This window comes from Salmo trutta, chromosome 9, assembly GCF_901001165.1.
Source record: "Salmo trutta chromosome 9, fSalTru1.1, whole genome shotgun sequence".
In the NCBI taxonomy this organism is placed as follows: Eukaryota; Metazoa; Chordata; class Actinopteri; order Salmoniformes; family Salmonidae; genus Salmo; species Salmo trutta.
This window is the reverse complement of record NC_042965.1, coordinates 12,497,904-12,518,183: the sequence shown is the minus strand read 5'-3', so window position 1 is coordinate 12,518,183 and position 20,280 is coordinate 12,497,904. Positions and strand designations below refer to the sequence as shown.

The window sequence follows — 20,280 nt, the reverse complement described above, 5'->3', positions numbered from 1 at the left end:
AGTAATAACTCAAAACAATTCTCACTTTTACTGGCTACTTCACTGTCAGTGATTGCAGCTAATGTTTTGAAGTAAAGTATTCATATTACATACAGTAACTAGCCATTTGGGTGCCTAACTGGTACATTAATCAGCTCTGTATCCTTTCACACGGCAAGTTACTGACAAGCAGAGACTGACTGGGTCTCATGTGTTACTTAACCTACAGTATAGAATCCTAGCTTTAGCTGGCTGGTATCTTGTGGAATAGACACTGCCTGGAACGCGGTTTTACCAATCAGCATCCAGGATTAGACCCACCCGTTGTATAGGATCAACTCTGAATAGTGAAGCCTCAGAATTTAGTATGTCAATTTGCTGCCTGTTCGCTCTCTCTCTCTCTCTGGCTTGTGTCTCACACTTCTGTCTGTGGTCAGTGTTCTCCACCCGTCCAGAGGATAGTGTTGGTGTGCTTGGTGCTCCCCTCACACTACACTGTGCAGTGTACGACTCCAGCCGCCAGGGGGCACTGTCTGTTCGATGGGAAAGGGCCAGCGGAGAGGCAGCAGCACTGAGTCCTGGTCCTGACAAAGGGATCCACCAAGTGGCCAACGGATCTCTGTTCTTCCCCCAGCTGAGAGAGGGGGACCTGGGGAGATATGTCTGCAGTGCAGGCGTTGGAGCCAAACACATCAGGACTGTTGTCCAAGTGATGGAAGCTGGTTTGTTGGCCTTCTCACCTCTTCTGCATGCCTCTGCTGAAGTAATACAATACATCTACATTAGCTTTAGTACACAGAACATATTTGGCTTGTATGCGATGTCTGTTTAAGAAATGAGGAAAGCATAGATACATTTGATCCTTTGTTTGATACTGTGTGTGTAGAGCTGGAGGCAGTGTTCTTTAGTCCTCAGTCTCAGACGGTCAGTGAGGGTCAAGCAGTGTTCCTCCAGTGTGTCTCAGGGAACAGCTCACCCCCTGCACACATCACCTGGCTCAAAGACAACACACTCTTCACCAAAGGCACTCAGATTCAGGTATTGAATGCATTAGTCTGTGCATGGATAAGATTGCATGTCTTTTTTGTGTCTTTGTATGTGGAGATTTGATTGTGTGTGGCTGTGTGTGGCTGTGTGTATGTCTCAATGCACACTGTGTTACTCCAGGGCCAATATGGAGGGGGTAACCAGAGGAAGACCTTAGGCACTCTGCACCTCTCTAATGTCTTAATAGAGGACGACGGGGAATACGTCTGTGTCACACACAACGCCTTAGTGAACAGCAGCCTGGAGAGCAAGGCGGCTACACTCACTGTACAAGGTGAGACAATGCACAACCTCTTCCCTACTCCCTGCTTACCCCCTCTCTCCACCCTGTCTTCTTAGAACAGCATGGATGACGGAACTAGAGTTGGTGCCAGTCTTTTTCTGTTTTAGCCAGCTCCTGTATCAATCTACACTGTCTTCAGAAAGTATTAATACCCCTTGACTCATTTCACATATTGTAGTGTTACAGCCTGAAGTCAAAATGGATTAAATAGATTTTGTTCTCACCCATCTACACACCGGGGGCACACCCCATAATGACAAAGTGAAAACATGTTTTAATATCTAGTCTACTAAATTATATGGAAATGTTTTAAGAAGGTCATACCTAGGACCATTTAACTATTTGATTCTGAATTATTGTCACGGCTGTCGAAAGGAGCGGACCAAAGTGCAGCGTGGTTGTAGTTCCACATTTTAATAAATCCGTGAAACTTTGCAAAACATGAATAACTGAATTTACATAACGTGACGCAGAGAGAAACAAACACTACTCAAAAGATAATCACCCACAAAACCCAGGAAGAAAAACCCCTACTTAAATATGATGTCCAATCAGAGGTAACGAGGACCAGCTGCCTCCAATTGGAGATCAACCCCCAAAAAAACATAGAAATAGAAAAACTAGACCTTAAACATAGAAATAGAAAACATAGAAAAACACAAAACACCTGTCACGCCCTGAACTACTCTACCATAGAAAATCACATCTTACTATGGTCAGGATGTAACAATTCTGAAGTATTGATAAACAAATGTTTTTGGCCTTACTGCTATTAGCCCATACACAAGCACGGAACAACAGATATCGACTTCAGACGAGTCCCAAGACGCTTGTGGGGGTCGTAGAACAAAACAGAGAACCCCATTGTGTTCGTGATAGTCTCAAATTTTCATAGAGTGGTAATTTGTAGACCAGAATACTTTGTAGGCTAAACCGTTTGGATGCTACAGGTAATTTTGTGAGAAGACTGATTTTCGGGATGTCTCATGGTCAAATCAAATTTATTGGTCACATGCACATATTTAGCCCAGTCCAAACTGTTCGCTGCTCTGGCACCCCAATGGTGGAACAAGCTCCCTCACGACGCCAGGACAGCGGAGTCAATCACCACCTTCCGGAGACACCTGAAACCCCACCTCTTTAAGGAATACCTGGGATAGGATAAAGTAATCCTTCTAACCCCCCCCCCCTTAAAAGATTTAGATGCACTATTGTAAAGTGGTTGTTCCACTGGATATCATAAGGTGAATGCACCAATTTGTAAGTCGCTCTGGATAAGAGCGTCTGCTAAATGACTTAAATGTAAATGTAAATGTAGCCGATGTTGTTGCGTGTGTAGTGAAATGCTTGTAATAAAGTATGTAAACATTATTAAAGTGACCAGTGATTCCATGTCTATTTCTATAGGGCGGCAGCCTCTAAGGTGCAGGGTTGGATAACCGAGTGGTAGCCGGCTAGTGATAGCTATTTAACAGTCTGATGGACTTGAGATAGAAGCTGTTTTTCAGTCCCTCAGTCCCAGCTTTGATGCACCAGGCAGTGGCTCGGGTGGTTGATGTCCTTGATGATCTTTTTTGGCCTTCCTGTGACATCGGGTGCTGTAGGTGTCGTGGAGGGCAGGCAGTGTGCCCCCGGTAATGCGTTAGGCAGACCGCACAACCCTCTGGAGAGCCCTGCGTTTTGCGGGTGGTGCAATTGCTGTACCAGGCGGTGATACAGCCATTCAGGATACTCTCAATTGTGCATCTGTAAAAGTTTGTGAGAGTCTTAGGGTCCAAGACAAATTTCTTCAGCCTTCTGAGGTTGAAGAGGTTCTGTTGTGCCTTCTTCACCACACTATCAGTGTGGGTGGGCCATTTCACATCGTCAGTGATGTGTACGCCGAGGAACTTGAAGCTTTCCACCTTCTCCACTGCATTCCCATCAATGTGGATAGGTGCGTGCTCCCTCTGCTTATTCCTGAAGTCCACGATCAACTCCTTCGTTTTCTTGATGTTGAGGGAGAGGTTATTTCCCTGGCACCACACTCCCAGGTCCCTCACCACCTCCCTGTAGGCTGTCTCGTCATTGTTGGTAATCAGGCCTACTATGGTTGTGTCGCCTGCAAACTTGATGATTGAGTTGGAGGCGTGTGTGGCCACGCAGTCATGGGTGAACAAAGAGTTTGGAGGGAGCTGAGTACGCACCCTTGTGGGGCCCTGTGCTGTGGATCAGTGAAGTGGAGGTGTTGTTTCCTACCTTTACCACCTGGGGGCGGCCCGTCAGGATGTCCAGGACCCAGTTGTACAGGGCGGGGTTCAGACCCAGGGCCCCGAGCTTGATGATGAGCTTGGAGGGTACTATGGTGTTGAAGGCTGAGCTAAAGTCAAAGAACAGCATTCTTACATAGGTATTCCCCTTGGCCAGGTGGGATAGGGCAGTGTGCAGTGCAATAGTGATTGCATTGTCTGTGGAGATATTGGGGCTGTAAGCAAATTGAGGTGGGTCTAGGCTATCAGGTAAGGTGGAGGTGATATGATCCTTAACTAGCCTCTCAAAGCACTTCATGATGACATTTAGTTTAGCTACCTTTGCTTTCTTGGGTACAGGAACAATGGTGGACATCTTGAAGCAAGTGGGGACAGCAGACTGGGATAGGGAGAGATTGAATATGTCCGTAAACACTCCAGCCCGCTGGTCTGCGCATGCTCTGAGGACGCGGCTAGGGAAGCTGTCTGGGCTGGCAGCCTTGCGAGGGTTAACATGCTGGCAAACAGAACTCTTGCTCTGTCACCTTTCACCGCAGATGCGGAAGTGCAATATCGGCGGATGCGGAGGATTGAGACACATCCAACACCACAGACAATATCTCTAGCTTAAACTGACATGGGGATTGTTTTATTATGCTAATTCGATTTCCGTGGGGGCATGGACATTGACTCTAGTCTTTTTTTTCACCATTGGCATCATGGTGAAATCTCTGAGCGTTTTCCTTCCTCTCCGGCAACTGAGTTAGGAGGACGCCTGTATCTTTGTAGTGACTGGGTGTATTGATGCACCGTCCAAAGTGTAGTTAATCATTTTACCATGCTCAAAGGCATATTACATTTTTTTACCCATCTACCAATAGGTGCCCTTCTTCACGTGGCATTTGAAAAACTCCCTGGTCTTTGTGGTTGAATCTGTGTTTGATATTCACTGCTTGAGTGGGGTACAGAGATGAAATAGTCATTCATAAATCACGTTAAAGAGTGTTATTGCACACATAGTCCATGCAACTTATTGTGTGACTTCCTAAGCACATTTTTACTCCTGAAGTTATTTAGGCTTGCCATAACAAAGGGATTGAATACTTATTGGCTCAAGACACTTCAGATTTTCATTTTCAATTCATTTGTAAAAATGTCTAAAAACATGATTCCACATTGACATTATAGGGTATTGTGTGTAGGCTGTAACACAACAACAAGTCAAGGGGTTAATCATTTTACGAAGGCACTGTATATCTGCTGTACTCTGCTGTACTGCTGTACTGTGTGGCGAAGCACAACACCAACTCCATCTTCAGGTTTGCGGACGACACCACAGTTGTAGTCCTCATCACTGACAAGGAGTCCGCCTACAGGGAGGAGGTCAGAGACCTGACAGTGTGAGGCCAAAACAACAACTTCTCCCTCAATGTCAGCAAAGCGAAGGAGTTGATTGTCGACTTCAGGAAGCAGGGAGGAGGACACGCCTCGATCAACATCGACGAGGCTGTAGTGGAAAGAGTCAGCAGCTTCAGGTTCCTCGGCCTCCACATCACCGAGAAGATCACATGGACTGTCAACACCACCGCCCTGGTCAAGAATGCGCAACAGCACCTCTACTTTCTCCGACGGCTCTCCAAATTGTACCGCAGCATCATCGAGAGATTCCTGACCGGCTGCATCACGGCCTGGTACGGAAACTGCTCTGTTCACAGCCACAAAGCCCTTCAGCAGGTGGTAAAGACAGCCCAGTAAATCACTGGAGCCGTGCTCCCCACCATACAGGACATCAAAGGACCTCGCTCACCCCAGCCACAGACTGTTCCCTCTGTTACCGTCTGGCATACGGTACCAGAGCATCGGGTCCCGTACCTCCAGGCTCAGAGACAGTTTTTACCTACAAGCCATCAGACTACTGAACTCTTGAACATGGACTGACCGTCGGCACAACAACAGTCTCTTGCACTGGCTCCCTGCACCTTAACCAGTTAAATGTAATTAAATGTAATTTATAATGTCATCTAAGTAATCCCCAAAAGTAATTATTTATCATGAGAGGGCCATAAACAATAACTAGTAATGCTGCATACTCAAAGAAAGATTAAAATTGCACCTTTCTGGATAAAATGTTTATACATTGAGGGGTAGTCACTTTTTAGGACACTCAAGTCTTTTTAGGAAGCTCAAGTACACAGTAGAAATATGATACAAATATAAAATATTTTATATGATATGTCTCCTATATTTTCTAAAGGTCTCTCTTGATCACTGCTGAACTCGTTAGGAACTCGTTGTTTTTGTTTAATATTTACGGATTAATGGCTAATAAATCAATTTCTGAATGTGCTTCTGTGATGAAACCACTCTCTCCTGCTGAGCTACGATGTAATGATTGCAGGCATGTGCTTTGTCCGTGGCTGTGATGTAGGGTTTAGCCAGGAGTTGATGGACATTCAGAAGAGCAAATGAAATGGTAGGAGGGATATCCCAGCTTCAAGTGGTTTGAGTCACAGGCTCAGAAAAAATATTACTTTGTCTGAGGGAAACAGGGACAAACTGAAAGTTCATTACTACTGGAACTACACACTACTGCCTAATTCTCACTTGAAACATTGTGTTTGTGTTTAATTGGCTAAATTATATGTTCTGTTAACATTATGACACCAAAGTGATCTGTTCATGAATTTTGTAGTCTATGACAATTACATATGATCATTTTTCACTAAGTAGTTGGGTGTAGTGAACTACTTTTTCAAAGTAACTTTAGTTAAGTAAGCTATATTTTTCTTAAGGGTCGGTTTAGTGTAGCTTAACTTCTTCCAGTGTGAAATAATTGGTAGCTTGGTAAACTATATTTTCAGAGTAGCTTCCCCACACTGACAGGAAGCCACTGTAGAGTGTTGAGACACACCCCCATGTTTATCTGTTGAACATTACACAGGAAGTCTGTGTAGTTGAGACACCTCCCCACCCACCCCACCCCCACCCCCACCCCCCACCCCCCACCCCCCACCCCACCCCATCCACCCCCCCCCCCCCCCCCACACACACATGTACTGTATCTATTGCTCTGCAGGAGTCCCTACAGGGCTGCAGATCACTCAGGGCCCTGACAACCTCACCATCGCCATGGAGACAGAGGTCTCCATGTGCTGTGCTGCCCGAGGCTTCCCAGCTCCCACAGTGCAATGGTTCAAAGACAGCCATCTCCTGGTGAACAGCTCCGGCTTGAGTTTGCAGAACAAGGGACAGCTGCTTGTGTTCAAGTGAGGAGATCTTGAGGACATTATGACATTATCATTGTTTTTAAAATCTTTAAATCCAATGTAAAAAGCATCTGTGCTCCTCATTCCCAGGAATGTGTCTGAGGAAGATGAGGGTTCCTACCACTGTGAGGCCAGGAATGAGAGGGAGACTGTCAGATCTCAGCCTGCCTATCTCCTCCCAGCAGGTACTGTATACCATGCTCTGGTTGCTATTATTCCAACCTAAATATCAATACTATCACCTTAACTGACATACAGTACCTCTCTCCCTCTCCACAGTGATGGAATGGAGCTTTGTCCTGCAGCCCACCAACCAGACAGTGAGGATGGGAGACTCTGTTACTCTGTTCTGCAGACCCCCCTACAGCAGGCCTCCAGCCACGGTGTCTTGGTTCAAGAACAACCGCCTCCTCACTCCCAAGACACACTTCACTGTTGGGCCTAATGGAGACCTCATCTTACACAGGTGTGTGTGTGTGTAATGTGCATGCATAGTTGTATGTGTGTATGACTATGTTACTGTATTGTATGATGGTAGTCATCCTGCAATAGCCAGTGTAAGCCATATTTAACTGCTTGTTTCTCCAGTGCCCATGACACAGACAGGGGAGTGTACTTCTGCAGAGCGTCCAATGTCCACCTGTACAGATCTGTGACCTCTAGAACAGCCAGATTGACCGTTCTCGGTAAGACATCACACATGACGTAGGCTTATTATTCACTAGCCTTGTGTCTGTATAGGAGATATTATATTCTGTGTCTGTATAGGAGATTGTAACGGGCGTCGTATAGAGGGGACCAAAACGCAGCGTGTTGAGTGCTCATTATGATATTTATTAACTCAAAAATACTAAAGACAAAATAACAAAAGGCAAAAGATCAGAAATACAGTTCTGTCAGGTACAAAGACTAACCAGAAAATAACTGCCCACAAACACAAGTGGAAAAAAAACCTACTTAAATATGATCTCCAATCAGAGGCAACGAGGACCAGCTGCCTCCAACTGGAGATCAACCCAAAAAACAACATAGATAAACTAGAACTTAAACATAGAAATAGAAAACATAGAAAAACACAAAACACCCCCTGTCACACCCTGACCTACTCAACCATAGAAAATCACATCTTACTATGGTCAGGACGTGACAGAGATATTATATTCTGTGTCTGTATAGGAGATATTAATAAAGCATGTTTACATTCAGTACGCATATACAATTGCAATCATCATCTGAGACACAGTCCATTGTCTGAGATATATTGATACAGAAGTAAGAAGTTCAGCCTCCTCTTCCTCCTCCCCCTGATCCCCTATTGTCCTGCCAGCCCCTCCCTCGGTGAGGCTGTGGCCCCCAGTGGTGATGGTCCCTGTGGGGGCCCAGGTGGTGTTCCACTGCCAGGTTTGGGGACATCCCCTTCCCTCCATCGTCTGGTCCAAACAGGGACGCTCTATGCAGACTGGTGGAAAGATCGCTGTGGGGTACGTTCAGTGTAACAGAAATCGTTCTGTGAGGTTTTAGCTCAGTGGGCCAACACAGTCTTGTGTTACTGTACACTAGAAAACATTTTGATGTCATCAACCAATCTTTTGTCAGGAACCTTTAGCCTGACAAGGACAGGAGACCACTCCCCTTTCTGTGATAATGACCGACCAGCTTCTCTGTTCTCAGGGTGAGAAACGCTACCCTCTACATCCTGTCTGTCAGGAGCTATGACGAGGGCACTTACACCTGTGCAGCCTCTAACACTGTGGGTCATGACTGGAGCACAGCTACTTTACGTGTTGCTGGTAACTTCCCTCACCCAGTACAGTACACACATTCTGTTTGATGTTAAACTATGGTACAATGGCTCATGCATGTCTGGATGCCAAATAGAGCAGACTAATGTAGAGACACAGGAGAGGAGTTCTTCTATGGTTGATAGTTAATCCATGAGGTGCTCTTTGATCATGGAATTAAAAACTATAGAACAAAAATAAGTTGATGCTGGGTAGTGAACGATGCCTGAAAAGCCTTTGTGCAAAACAAACTTCCAGAAGTAATCAAGGCACTCTAATGTAGTGGAAAAATGTAAAAGCCTTTATTGTTTTAACTAAAAAATCACTGACGTGTTTCGGCTACAACAGCCTTCATCAGGGTGGCAAAGAATAGTCGTGGACAAACATGTGTATCCCAACTCTAACAGGAAGTGACTAAATTCATTACCATATGTACACTGAATTAAAATATAAACGCAACATGTAAAGTGTTGGTCCCATGTTTCATGAGCTGAAATCAAAGATCCCAGAAATGATCCATACGCACAAAAAGCTTATTTCTCTCAAATTTTGTGCACAAATTTGTTTACATCTGTCACGGAATCAGGCGCAGGAGACAGAGGGCCGGAGCAACAGTGTTTTAATGCAACGGGAAAAAACACAACAGCCGAAAGGCACAGGGCGCTCAATAAAGTCCGCCAGGGAAAACACATTCCCAAAATAAACACGAGAAAAAAGTGCACAGGGCGCAGCCCGGCAATAAAGCTGACACAGGCCAGCGAAACAGGCCACACACACAACTGTCCTGAGTGGACAATAAACAATCCCGCACGAGAACCCAAACTGAAAATATACACTAAATAACCCCCCACTAATGACAGACACGAAACAGGTGCGGGATAGACAGACAAAACCAAAAGACACAGAAACATAGATCGGTGGCAGCTAAAAGGCCGGCGACGACGAGCGCCGCCCGACCGAGGAGGGGCGCCACCTTCGTTGGATACTGTGACAACATCTCTGTTGGTGACTATTTCTCTTTTGCCAAGATAATCCATCCACCTGAAAGGTGTGGCATATCAAGAATCTGATTAAACAGCATGATCATTACACAGGTGCACCTTATGCTGGGGACAATAAAAGGCCACTCTTAAATGTGCAGTTTTGTCACACAACACAATGCCACAGATGTCTCAAGTTTTGAGGGAGTGTGCAATTGGCATGTTGACTGCAAGAATGTCCACCAGAGCTGTTCCCAGATAATTTAATGTTAATTTCTCTACCACAAGCCGCCAACAACGTTGTTTTCGAGAATTTAGCAGTGCGTCCAACCGGCCTCACAACCGCAGACCCGTGTGTGGGCGAGCGGTTTGCTGATGTCAACGTTGTGAACAGAGTGCCCCATGGTGGCGTGGTGTTATGGTATAGGCATGCATAAGCTACGGGCAACGTTCACAGTTACATTTTATCGATGACAATTTGAATGCACAAAAATACCGTAATGACCCATTGTGAGGCCCATTTCATTTAAGGTACTATATCTGTGACCAACAGATGCATATCTGTATTCCCAGTCGTGTGAAATTCATAGATTAGGGCCTAATGAATTTATTTCAATTGACCGATTTCCTCATATGAACTGTAACTCAGTAAAATCAATAAAATTGTTGCATGTTGCATTTATATTTTTGTTCAGTACAATTGATGAAGTAAATAAAACTTGATCATGCTGGATATATTGGCCTACATCCCAGGTATGGACAATGAAGTTAACTTGATCAACATTACCTGGAAGTGGAGCTCAGGCATGTGATTAAGGTGTTTATTACCTGAATTAATGTACTGAGACGATGATAAGGATTGTCTGATGTGGTGCTCTCTCCCCCTTCACCCCCCCTCTCTGGCTCAGTGAGCCCCATCATAGTGTCCTTCGTTGGGGCAGTGAGCAGCTCAGAAGGGTCCTCTGTGGTCCTGCCATGCAGAGCAGTGGGGGACCTCCCCATCAGGTACACCTGGACCAGAGGACACTCTCAGACCTCAATCACCCCAACCCTGGAGAGGCATGTAGATGGTGAGCCAGTCACATTTAAAACGTACACCTGCTAAGAAAGAAAAACAAGCACATTCTCCTATAGAGGCAAAGCCCTTTATACTTCTATAGAGACAAAGCAATTTCTACTTCTATAGAGGCAAAGACATTTCTACTTAAGTAGAAGAGGTCAGATTAGTGAAAGCAACATGGTGAAGCTCTCCTTAGCTTTTCAGTGGTCTGAACAGCTTCTGTGATATTGGTTAGGGGAATGTGCTATAGGCTAGGGGTTCTTTTTGTAGCTGGCTATAAAGGCTGTTGTTGCAATGTTCATTAAGTGTTTGGTGAATGTGTGACTTTGTGCTTTCATGTGTGTGCAGATGAGGGGGCTCTGCATATCTCCAGTGTTCAGTTATCTGATGCAGGGGTCTACCACTGTGCCGCTGAGAACAGAGCGGGACAACAGCAAAGAAGAGCCACCCTCACCATCTCTGGTATTATCCATGTCTTTATGATATCTACAGTAGAATACACACACACACAAACACACACACACTGTCAACCTATCTATGCTCACCATTATCTCCTCTATCTAAAGCTGAAGATGACCCGGCTGATAGGGACAAGCAGCATAGACAGATTGTGTCTGCAGTGAGTAATAATGAGGTTGATGTGAAAGTCTCTAACGCTTCTTTGCTGAATTGTTTACCACTGTTGAACATCATGAGTCACATCTTTGTTGCTCTCTCCAGTTGTGTGTTTATTTCTAACGGCTTTCAGTGGTTCAGTTGGTATGCGTTTCCGACAATGTCATATTTCATGAATCTGACAAACATCTTTCCACAAATTGCAGGTTCCAAACACTGAAGCAGAGCAGAGAACTCCCCTGTCCAGTAACGTCCTGAGTCTAGCTCAGCGTTCTGAGATAACCCAATTACAGGAAGGAAGCACAGGTGTGTATAGCCCAAAACTTAAATCATAGTATGCTATGCATGCGAATCCTTGTACTAACTACCTTTTTAAGTATTTACAAGGCTGAGGGAATATTGTAATGTTTTATGTTATGTAATATGCATGTGTTGGGGTTCGTTTCCTTGTTCCTTGTCAATCATTGGCTCATTGGTGAAATTAGCATTATGACAATATCTATAATTAAATCATTCAAAAACCTTTATTAATGCAATTGCAGACCGAAGTTGACAACAGGAACATAACGCATGTTTCCGAGTAAGTTCTGCATCGAAGAAAAGGTCCCAAGTTATTTTATTAAACCCCGAAGTCCAGCCCTAGTGATGTCACTGCCTACGTCATTATCTTCTACTCATGAGACCAACACCATGCCTTCTCAACACTAAAACTCTTGTTTCTATAGCTATCTAAAAGCTTAGCAGTAAATGTCCATGTTGATTTATAGTGGAATGTCTGACTAATCTCTTATCTCTTACACTCCCCTGTAGAGTTCTGTCTTCGCAGTCATACATTTCTCAGACAGTTTCTTCATAAGAGGCAGTGAGCCTAGAAAAGTACTGTGTAACAATATTAAACCTCATAATGTATATATATATTGTTAATCTGTAGTCTAGGACCCTATAAATGTAAGGAGGGAGGGGTCTTATAACCCCTCCCCTTCTATTAATACAACACAAGCATAATCAATTATTATAATACATGCTTTAGATTTAGAACACTCTTTGAAAGCAAACTTTATACAGTCAACTTACAGTTTTTTCCAATCACTCCCACATAAAAAATATTACAGTTTACTATAGAATACAACAATACTTACTATAGAATTCTGTAGTAAACTGTAGTATACTATACTACACACTGTAGTAGCCCTCGCTCATGTGTAGTACTTCGATCATGTGTAGTACTGTAGAATACTACAGTAAATACTACAGTATTATAAAAAAACACTGTAGTAAATACCACAGAAATGTCTGCAAAATCACTACATTCCACAAAACAGTTTTTTTACTATAGTAAATACTACAGTATTTAATTTGTATATTCCCTGCACATTCCCATCTTCCATATCTTAATTTGTGCCACCTGTAAGTGAGAAACCTACATGCCAAGTTTAGACTATATATTGTGTTCCCTACAGGTTATAGAAAAGAACAGAAGCTCTGAACTCTCCATTCAGAACCCATTCCTACCTACCCACAGGTTATGGAAGATGTGCTTCTTTAGTATTTCTCCAGTAGGTTTCCTCAAGGAGAACCTCAAAGATAATACAACAGTAACACTTCATTAAATACTATAGTAATGTCCCATAAAACACTACAGTAAATACTACAGTATACTACAGTCTGCAAAAATACTCCAGCAAATACTCCACTATACCATTTTACAGTCCGCAAAATTACTACAGTAAATACCACAGTATACTACAGTCCGCAAAAACACTACAGAAATTACTATAGTATATGCTACTCTTTTTTTACTAAAGCATTTATACAATAGTAAACTGTAAATGCTACAGTAAGTCTGTAAAAACACTACAATGAATACTATAGTATTCCTACCATAGTATACAGTATAGTATTTTTCATGTGGGCATTGGTGCAATTTTCACAAGTATGTGGTACATTGTCACAACTCTAAGTAACAAAAATCAAAACAGATCATCAAAATTGCTTGCATTTCAAAACTCTAAGCACATTTTAAATTGACTGAGTACAACAAACAAATTCACAAAGTCACTTGTTCACTGCACCAAATCACTCTTTCAATTTGTATACATATTCAATCTAGATATCTGCTTTTCAAACCGCTATACTCACTTCACTTTTGATATGATTTTTTTGTAATTTGTTAACAATACTGCTCTTGATAGTATCACTGATATTTAATAAGCTTATGTATCGGCTTCACGGCCTTCGTCAGAGCTTTTGTGAATTTTCTGGAAACAGCACCTCTATGTAGACCTATCCCCACCCACATCCGTTCCACGCATGGAAAGGGTTTGGAGGCAAAGGAAAAATAAATAAGTGCTACCAAACATAACAATATGCATTTCACAAACACTACAAAAGTGTATAAATAAGACGCATATTTATACGGATGTGGGTGGGGCTAGGTCTACATAGAGGTGCTGTTTCCAGAAAATTCACAAAAGCTCTGACGAAGGCCGTTAGGCCGATAAGTAAGCTTATTAAATATCAGTGATACTATCAAGAGCAGTGTGCGGTTTCCTTTTTCCTCATCCTGTTTCAACTGTTGCCATGCACCTGCAAAAAGATTGCTCAGATGTGCGAGTGCCTTTTGAATTTTGTAATTTGTTAACAATACAATTAACTATCACTTAATCAAACTGCTCAAAACGGATAACTACTGAACCAAAAAAATGTAGTGCCTAGTTAAAACCTCTTACATCTAGATGTTCCGCTAGCGGAACACCGCTCCAATATCCAATGATAGGGTGTGGCGCGAATTACAAAGTCCTCAAAAATCCCAAAACGTCCATTTTTCAAACATATGACTATTTTACACCATTTTAAAGACAAGACTCTCCTTTATCTAACCACATTGTCCAATTTCAAAAAGTCTTTACAACGAAAGCAAAACATTAGATTATGTCAGGAGAGTACCCAGCCAGAAATAATCACACACCCATTTTTCAAGCTAACATATAATGTCACAAAAACCAAAACCACAGCTAAATGCAGCACTAACCTTTGATGATCTTCATCAGATGACACTCCTAGGACATTATGTTATACAATACATGCATGTTTTGTTCAATCAAGTTCATATTTATATCAAAAACCAGCTTTTTACATTAGCATGTGACGTTCAGAACTAGCATACCCACCGAAACTTCCGGTGAATTTACTAAATTACTCACGATAAACGTTCACAAAAAACATAACAATTATTTTAAGAATTATAGATACAGAACTCCTTTATGCAATCGCGGTGTCCGATTTTAAAATAGCTTTTCGGTGAAAGCACATATTGCAATATTCTGAGTAGAGAGCCCGGCCATCACAGGCTAGCTATTTTGACACCCACCAAGTTTGGCACTCACCAAACTCAGATTTACTATAAGAAAAATTGGATTACCTTTGCTGTTCTTCGTCGGAATGCACTCCCAGGGCTTCTAGTTTACACCCAATGTTGTTTTGGTTCCAAATAATCCATAGTTATATCCAAATAGCGGCGTTTTGTTCTTGCGTTCAAGACACTATCCAAAGGGTGACGCGCCGGCGCATATCGTGACAAAAAAAATCAAAATATTCCATTACCGTACTTCGAAGCATGTCAAACGCTGTTTAAAATCAATTTTTATGGTATTTTTCTCGTAAAATAGCGATAATATTCCGACCGGGAGACATCGTTTTCGTTCAAAGACTGAAAATGTAACATGGACTCTTCACGTGCACATCTGCGCCCGTTTCATTGTTCTCAGATCGACCACTATCCAAATGCGCTACTGTTTTTCAGCCAGGGGACTGCAGAGTCATCATTCCCCGTTCTGGCGCCTTCTGAGAGCCTATGGGAGTCTTAGAAAATGTCACGTTACAGCAGAGATCCTCTGTATTCGATAAAGAGGCTATAGAAGGCCAAGAAATGGTCAGAGAGTGCACTTCCTGTTTAGAATCTTCTCAGGTTTTGGCCTGCCATATGAGTTCTGTTATACTCACAGACACCATTCAAACAGTTTTAGAAACTTTAGGGTGTTTTCTATCCAAATCAAACAATTATATGCATATTCTAGTTTCTGGGCAGGAGTAATAACCAGATTAAATCGGGTACGTTTTTTATCCAGCCGTGAAAATACTGCCCCCTATTATAAACAGGTTAACGTATATAGTCCTGTGAAAAAGAATTTTCCCCCTTTCTGATTTTCTAAATTTGTGCATATTTGTTACACTAAATGCTATCAGATCTTCAACCAAAACCTAATTTTAGATAAAGGGAACCTGAGTGAACAAAAATGATACTTATTTCATTTATTTAATAAACAAAGTTATGCAACACCCAATGCCCCTGTGTGAAAAAGTAGTTGCCACCTTACACTTGATAACTGGTTGTGCCACCTTTAGCTGCAATGATTGCAACAAAACAATTCCTGTAGTTGTTGATCAGTCTCACATCGTTGTGGAAGAATTTTGTCCCACTCTTCCATGCAGAACTTAGCGATATTTGTGGGTTTGTGAGAATAAACTGCTTGTTTCAGGTCCTACCACAATCGGGTTTAGGTCTGGACTTTGACTATGCCATTCCAAAACTTGAAATGTGTTGCTTTTCAGCCATTCTGATGTAGACTTGTTTGTGTGTTTGGCATCATTGTCATGCTTCATGACCCAGCTGCAGCTCACGGACGGATGGCCTGACATTCTCCTGTACAATTCTCTAATACAGAGCAGAATTCATTTAGCCGTACATATATATTTTTTACCTAATAAATGTATCAATTTGTTAGATAAAACCAAATCATATATGCATGTGGCTGTAAATACTACCTCATCATTTTCCATCAGCCAGGCTCTAAAGTGGAAATTGTCACTATGTGCTACAAGTTGGAATTATAATGTAGTGTACAATGCACTGCTGATATACCTGGGTTGTACAGTTGAAGTCGGAGGTTTACATACAACTTAACCAAATACCTTTAAACTCAGTTTTTCACAATTCCTGACATTTAATCCTAGTAAAGATTCCCTGTCTTAGGTCAGTTAGGATCACCACTTTATTTTAAGAATGTGAAATCACATTCATCACATTCCCAGTGGGTCAGAAGTTTACATACACTCAATTAGTATTTGGTAGCATTGCCTTTAAATTGTTAAACTTGGGTCAAACGTTTCGGGTAGCCTTCCACATGCTTCCCACAATAAGTTGGGTGAATTTTGACCCATTCCTCCTGACAGAGCTGGTGTAACTGAGTCAGGTTTGTAGGCCTCTTTGCTTGCTTTTTCAGTTCTGCCCACAAATTTTCTATAGATTTGAGGTCAGGGCTTTGTGATGGCCACTCCAATACCTTGACTTTGTTGTCCTTAAGCCATTTTGCCACAACTTTGGAAGTATGCTTCGGGTCATTGTCCATTTGGAAGACCCATTTGCGACCAAGCTTTAACTTCCTGACTGATGTCTTGAGATGTTGCTTTAATATATCCACATAATTTTCCTGCCTCATGATGCCATCTATTTTGTGAAGTGCACCAGTCCCTCCTGCAGCAAAGCACCCCCACAACATGATGCTGCCACCCTCGTGCTTCAAGGTTGGGATGGTGTTCTTCGGCTTGCAAGCATCCCCCTTTTTCCTCCAAACATAACAATGGTCATTATGCCCAAACAGTTCTATTTTGGTTTCATCAGACCAACGGACGTTTGTCCAAAAAGTACGATCTTTGTCCCCATGTGCAGTTGCAAACCGTAGTCTGGCTTTTTTTATGGCGGTTTTGGAACAGTGGCTTCTTCCTTGCTGAGCGGCCATTCAGTTTATGTCGATATAGGACTCGTTTTACTGTGGATATAGATAGTTTTGTTCCTGTTTCCTCCAGCATCTTCACAAGGTCCTTTGCTGTTGTTCTGGGATTGATTTGCACTTTTCGCACCAAAGTGCGTTCATCTCTAGGAGACAGAACGCGTCTCCTTCCTGAGCGGTATGACGGCTGCGTGGTCCCATGGTGTTTATACTTGCATACTATTGTTTGTACAGATGAACGTGGTACCTTCAGGCGTTTGTAAATTGCTCCCAAGGATGAACCAGACTTGTGGAGGTCTACAATTTTGTTTCTGAGGTCTTGGCTGATTTCTGATTTTGTCATGATGTCAAGCAAAGAGGCACTGAGTTTGAAGGTAGGCCTTGAAATACATCCACAGGTAAATACATCCACAGGTACACCTTCAATTGACTCAAATTATGTCAATTATCAGAAGCTTCTAAAGCCATAACATCATTTTCTGGAATTTTCCAAGCTGTTTAAAGGCACAGTCAACTTAGTGTATGTAAACTTCTGACCCACTGGAATTGTGATACAGTCAATTATAAGTGAAATAATCTGTCTGTAAACAATTGTGGAAAAATATTTGTGTCATGCACAAAGTAGATGTCCTAACCGACTTGCCAAAACTATAGTTTGTTAACAAGAAATTTGTGGAGTGGTTGAAAAACGAGTTTTAATGACTCCTAAGTGTATGTAAACTTCCGACTTCAATTGTATATTTAAGCAATATAGACAATATACCACGGCTAAGAGCTGTTCTTAGGCACGACGCGACCAGATTGCCTGGATACAACCCTTAGCCATCGTATATTGGCCATATACCACAAACCCGGAGGTGCCTTATTGCTCATATAAACTGGTTACCAACACGTTTTTTGTTGTTGTTATACCTGTGGTACAGTATATGCCCTATTATACCATTGCTTTCAGACAATCAGCATTCACGGATTGAACCACCCGGTTTATAAAAACAATATCTTCCCCTCATTATCTGAATTTCATTGATATATTGTAAGCTGATGAGTTTCAAGCAGAGAGACCGGCGATACTGTATAAGTTGACAAGTCATGAAGAAAAGGTGGTCTTGTACAATGTTGCATGAGGCAGAAATTGCATACAACACTGTGCTATATTTTTACAGTAGCCAACTGCTTTACAATAGCCCTATTTCTGATCAACAAGATCTCACGGTTTGACTCATTTGACTTCAGATTCTGACGTTTGTCAACGTTTCTCCAAATGTCATATTCCGAAGTTGCTCCAAACGTTTCGAGGTGTTTTGGACACCCTGGGTTTCTCCTCCTGCTGCAGCTGCACCCCACATTGTTTAGGCATTAATTCCGAATGGTTCATTTAAAAGTTAAGGTTTGGGACATTACAAGTGTTATCAGTTTCGAGTTTTGTACTTAGAGAATATACCACTGAAAAATATGCTAAAGTGATTGACTATTGTGCCTAGAAACCCACAGGAAGCAGTGGTATTCTTGTTTTTCGACTAGCATGCATTGTTTTGTTTGACACCATTCTTTTCATTCTTTTCTAGTTTCAGTCCAAGCATCTCAAAGAGACTTGAGCAACAACATCACGCAAGTGTCTACCCCTGACACTTTACGACTGCTCTCGTCTCTCAAGAAGACAGCTTTAGGACTAGCACGTCTCAGCGGAGGACAGACAGGATTGCTGGTACTACCTGACCTTCACTCTCAGCTCCCATTGAACCAGGCCTCGGCCAAACCAACCCAGCCCACAATCACACAGATCCAGCTTCCAGTACTACAACCCCCACATCCACCTCTATATCAACCCTTAGACCTACTAAGCCAGCCTTCAGTAACTCACAGAGTCCTCTCACTTACCCAGCTTCCAATAATACATACCCAGCCAACATTAGCACATAATCCACCCCCAGTGACACAACGCCAGGTTTTAGTCCCACATAGCCAATCTCAATTAACACAGTCCGTATCCCAAAGCATCCACAACCAGCCATCAGTCATGCATATCCAGCATCAAGTCACTGACCAACCAATTAAGCCACTTAAGCCCATCGACAGTATTACCCAGTCTCTGGTCCCACGCCCGCAACCTTCTCCAGACTCTCCCACCCACCTTTCAGACCCCTCTACCCAGAGTCCTGATTGTCTTACCCAGCCCAGAGAACCTGTGACTCAGTCTCTACTCATGCAAACCCTGCATCCTTCTGACTCAATCACTCAAACCCACCGTCCTGTAACGCAAGGTTATCCTTCATATCCACATATACAGCATCCTAGCCCTGTCACCCTGTTTTCAGTCAGACAAATCCAGCCTGAACCTATACAAACCCAGCCTGAACCCACACAAACCCAGCCTAAACCTCAACAAACACAGCCTGAACCTACACAAACCCAGCCTGAACCTACACAAACTCAGCCTGAACCTACACAAACCCAGCCTGAACCTACACAAACCCAGCCTGAACCTACACAAACTCAGCCTGAACCTACACAAACCCAGCCTGAACCTACACAAACCCAGCCTGAACCTACACAAACTCAGCCTGAACCTACACAAACCCAACCTCAACCTACACAAACCCAGCCTGATCCTACACAAACCCAGCCTGAACCTCAACAAACCCAGCCTGAACCTACACAAACCCAGCCTGAACCTACACAAGCCCAACATGAACCTACACAAACCCAGCCTGAACTTACACAAACCCAGCCGAAACCTCAACAAACCCAGCCTACACATCTCCTGACCCAGCCTTCAGTCTCAATCACACATCCTCCTGACCTGAGCACCATACCCCCCACCCCTGACCCCAAGGGCCCTAGTGCCCCATGGACCTCCACACCATACCTCCCGCAGCAGAACATGAGTCAGCCCGCTAAGCCAGTTCATCCAGCCAAACCAAACAGGCACAATGACACAGAGCCCACAGAGTGGCTGAAGAGGAACACTTCTCAGTCCCCCATCAGGACCAGTGAGGACCCCAGGTAGGGCACCATGCGGTACAGTGGCAAGAGGTGGGAGACGAAGTTGACTTTTATTTTGAAATCATCCCAGTCGTCTGCTTAGATAGTTTTTACTGTATCTGCCAGTGGTGGAAAAAGTACCCCATTGCCATACTTGAGTACAAGTAAAGATACCTTAATAGAAAAGGGAAAGTCACCCAGTAAAATAATACTTGAATAAAAGTCTAAAAGTATTTGGTTTTACATATACTTAAGTATCAAAAGTAATGT

The 20,280-nt window shown here is 43.0% G+C and overlaps 1 protein-coding gene across 1 annotated transcript; it reads left to right on the top strand.

Annotated features, from left to right (window-relative positions):
• Positions 1 to 8,252: 8,252 nt before the first annotated feature.
• LOC115199618 (proteoglycan 4-like) lies at positions 8,253 to 20,050 on the top strand. The gene is made up of 7 exons (XM_029761939.1): positions 8,253 to 8,284; positions 8,475 to 8,593; positions 10,473 to 10,634; positions 10,973 to 11,086; positions 11,191 to 11,243; positions 11,446 to 11,545; positions 18,594 to 20,050. The coding sequence occupies exons 1-7, from the start codon at positions 8,256 to 8,258 to the stop codon at positions 20,033 to 20,035; spliced, it is 2,019 nt and encodes a 672-aa protein (XP_029617799.1). The 5' UTR covers positions 8,253 to 8,255; the 3' UTR covers positions 20,036 to 20,050.
• The last annotated feature ends 230 nt before the right edge of the window (positions 20,051 to 20,280 follow it).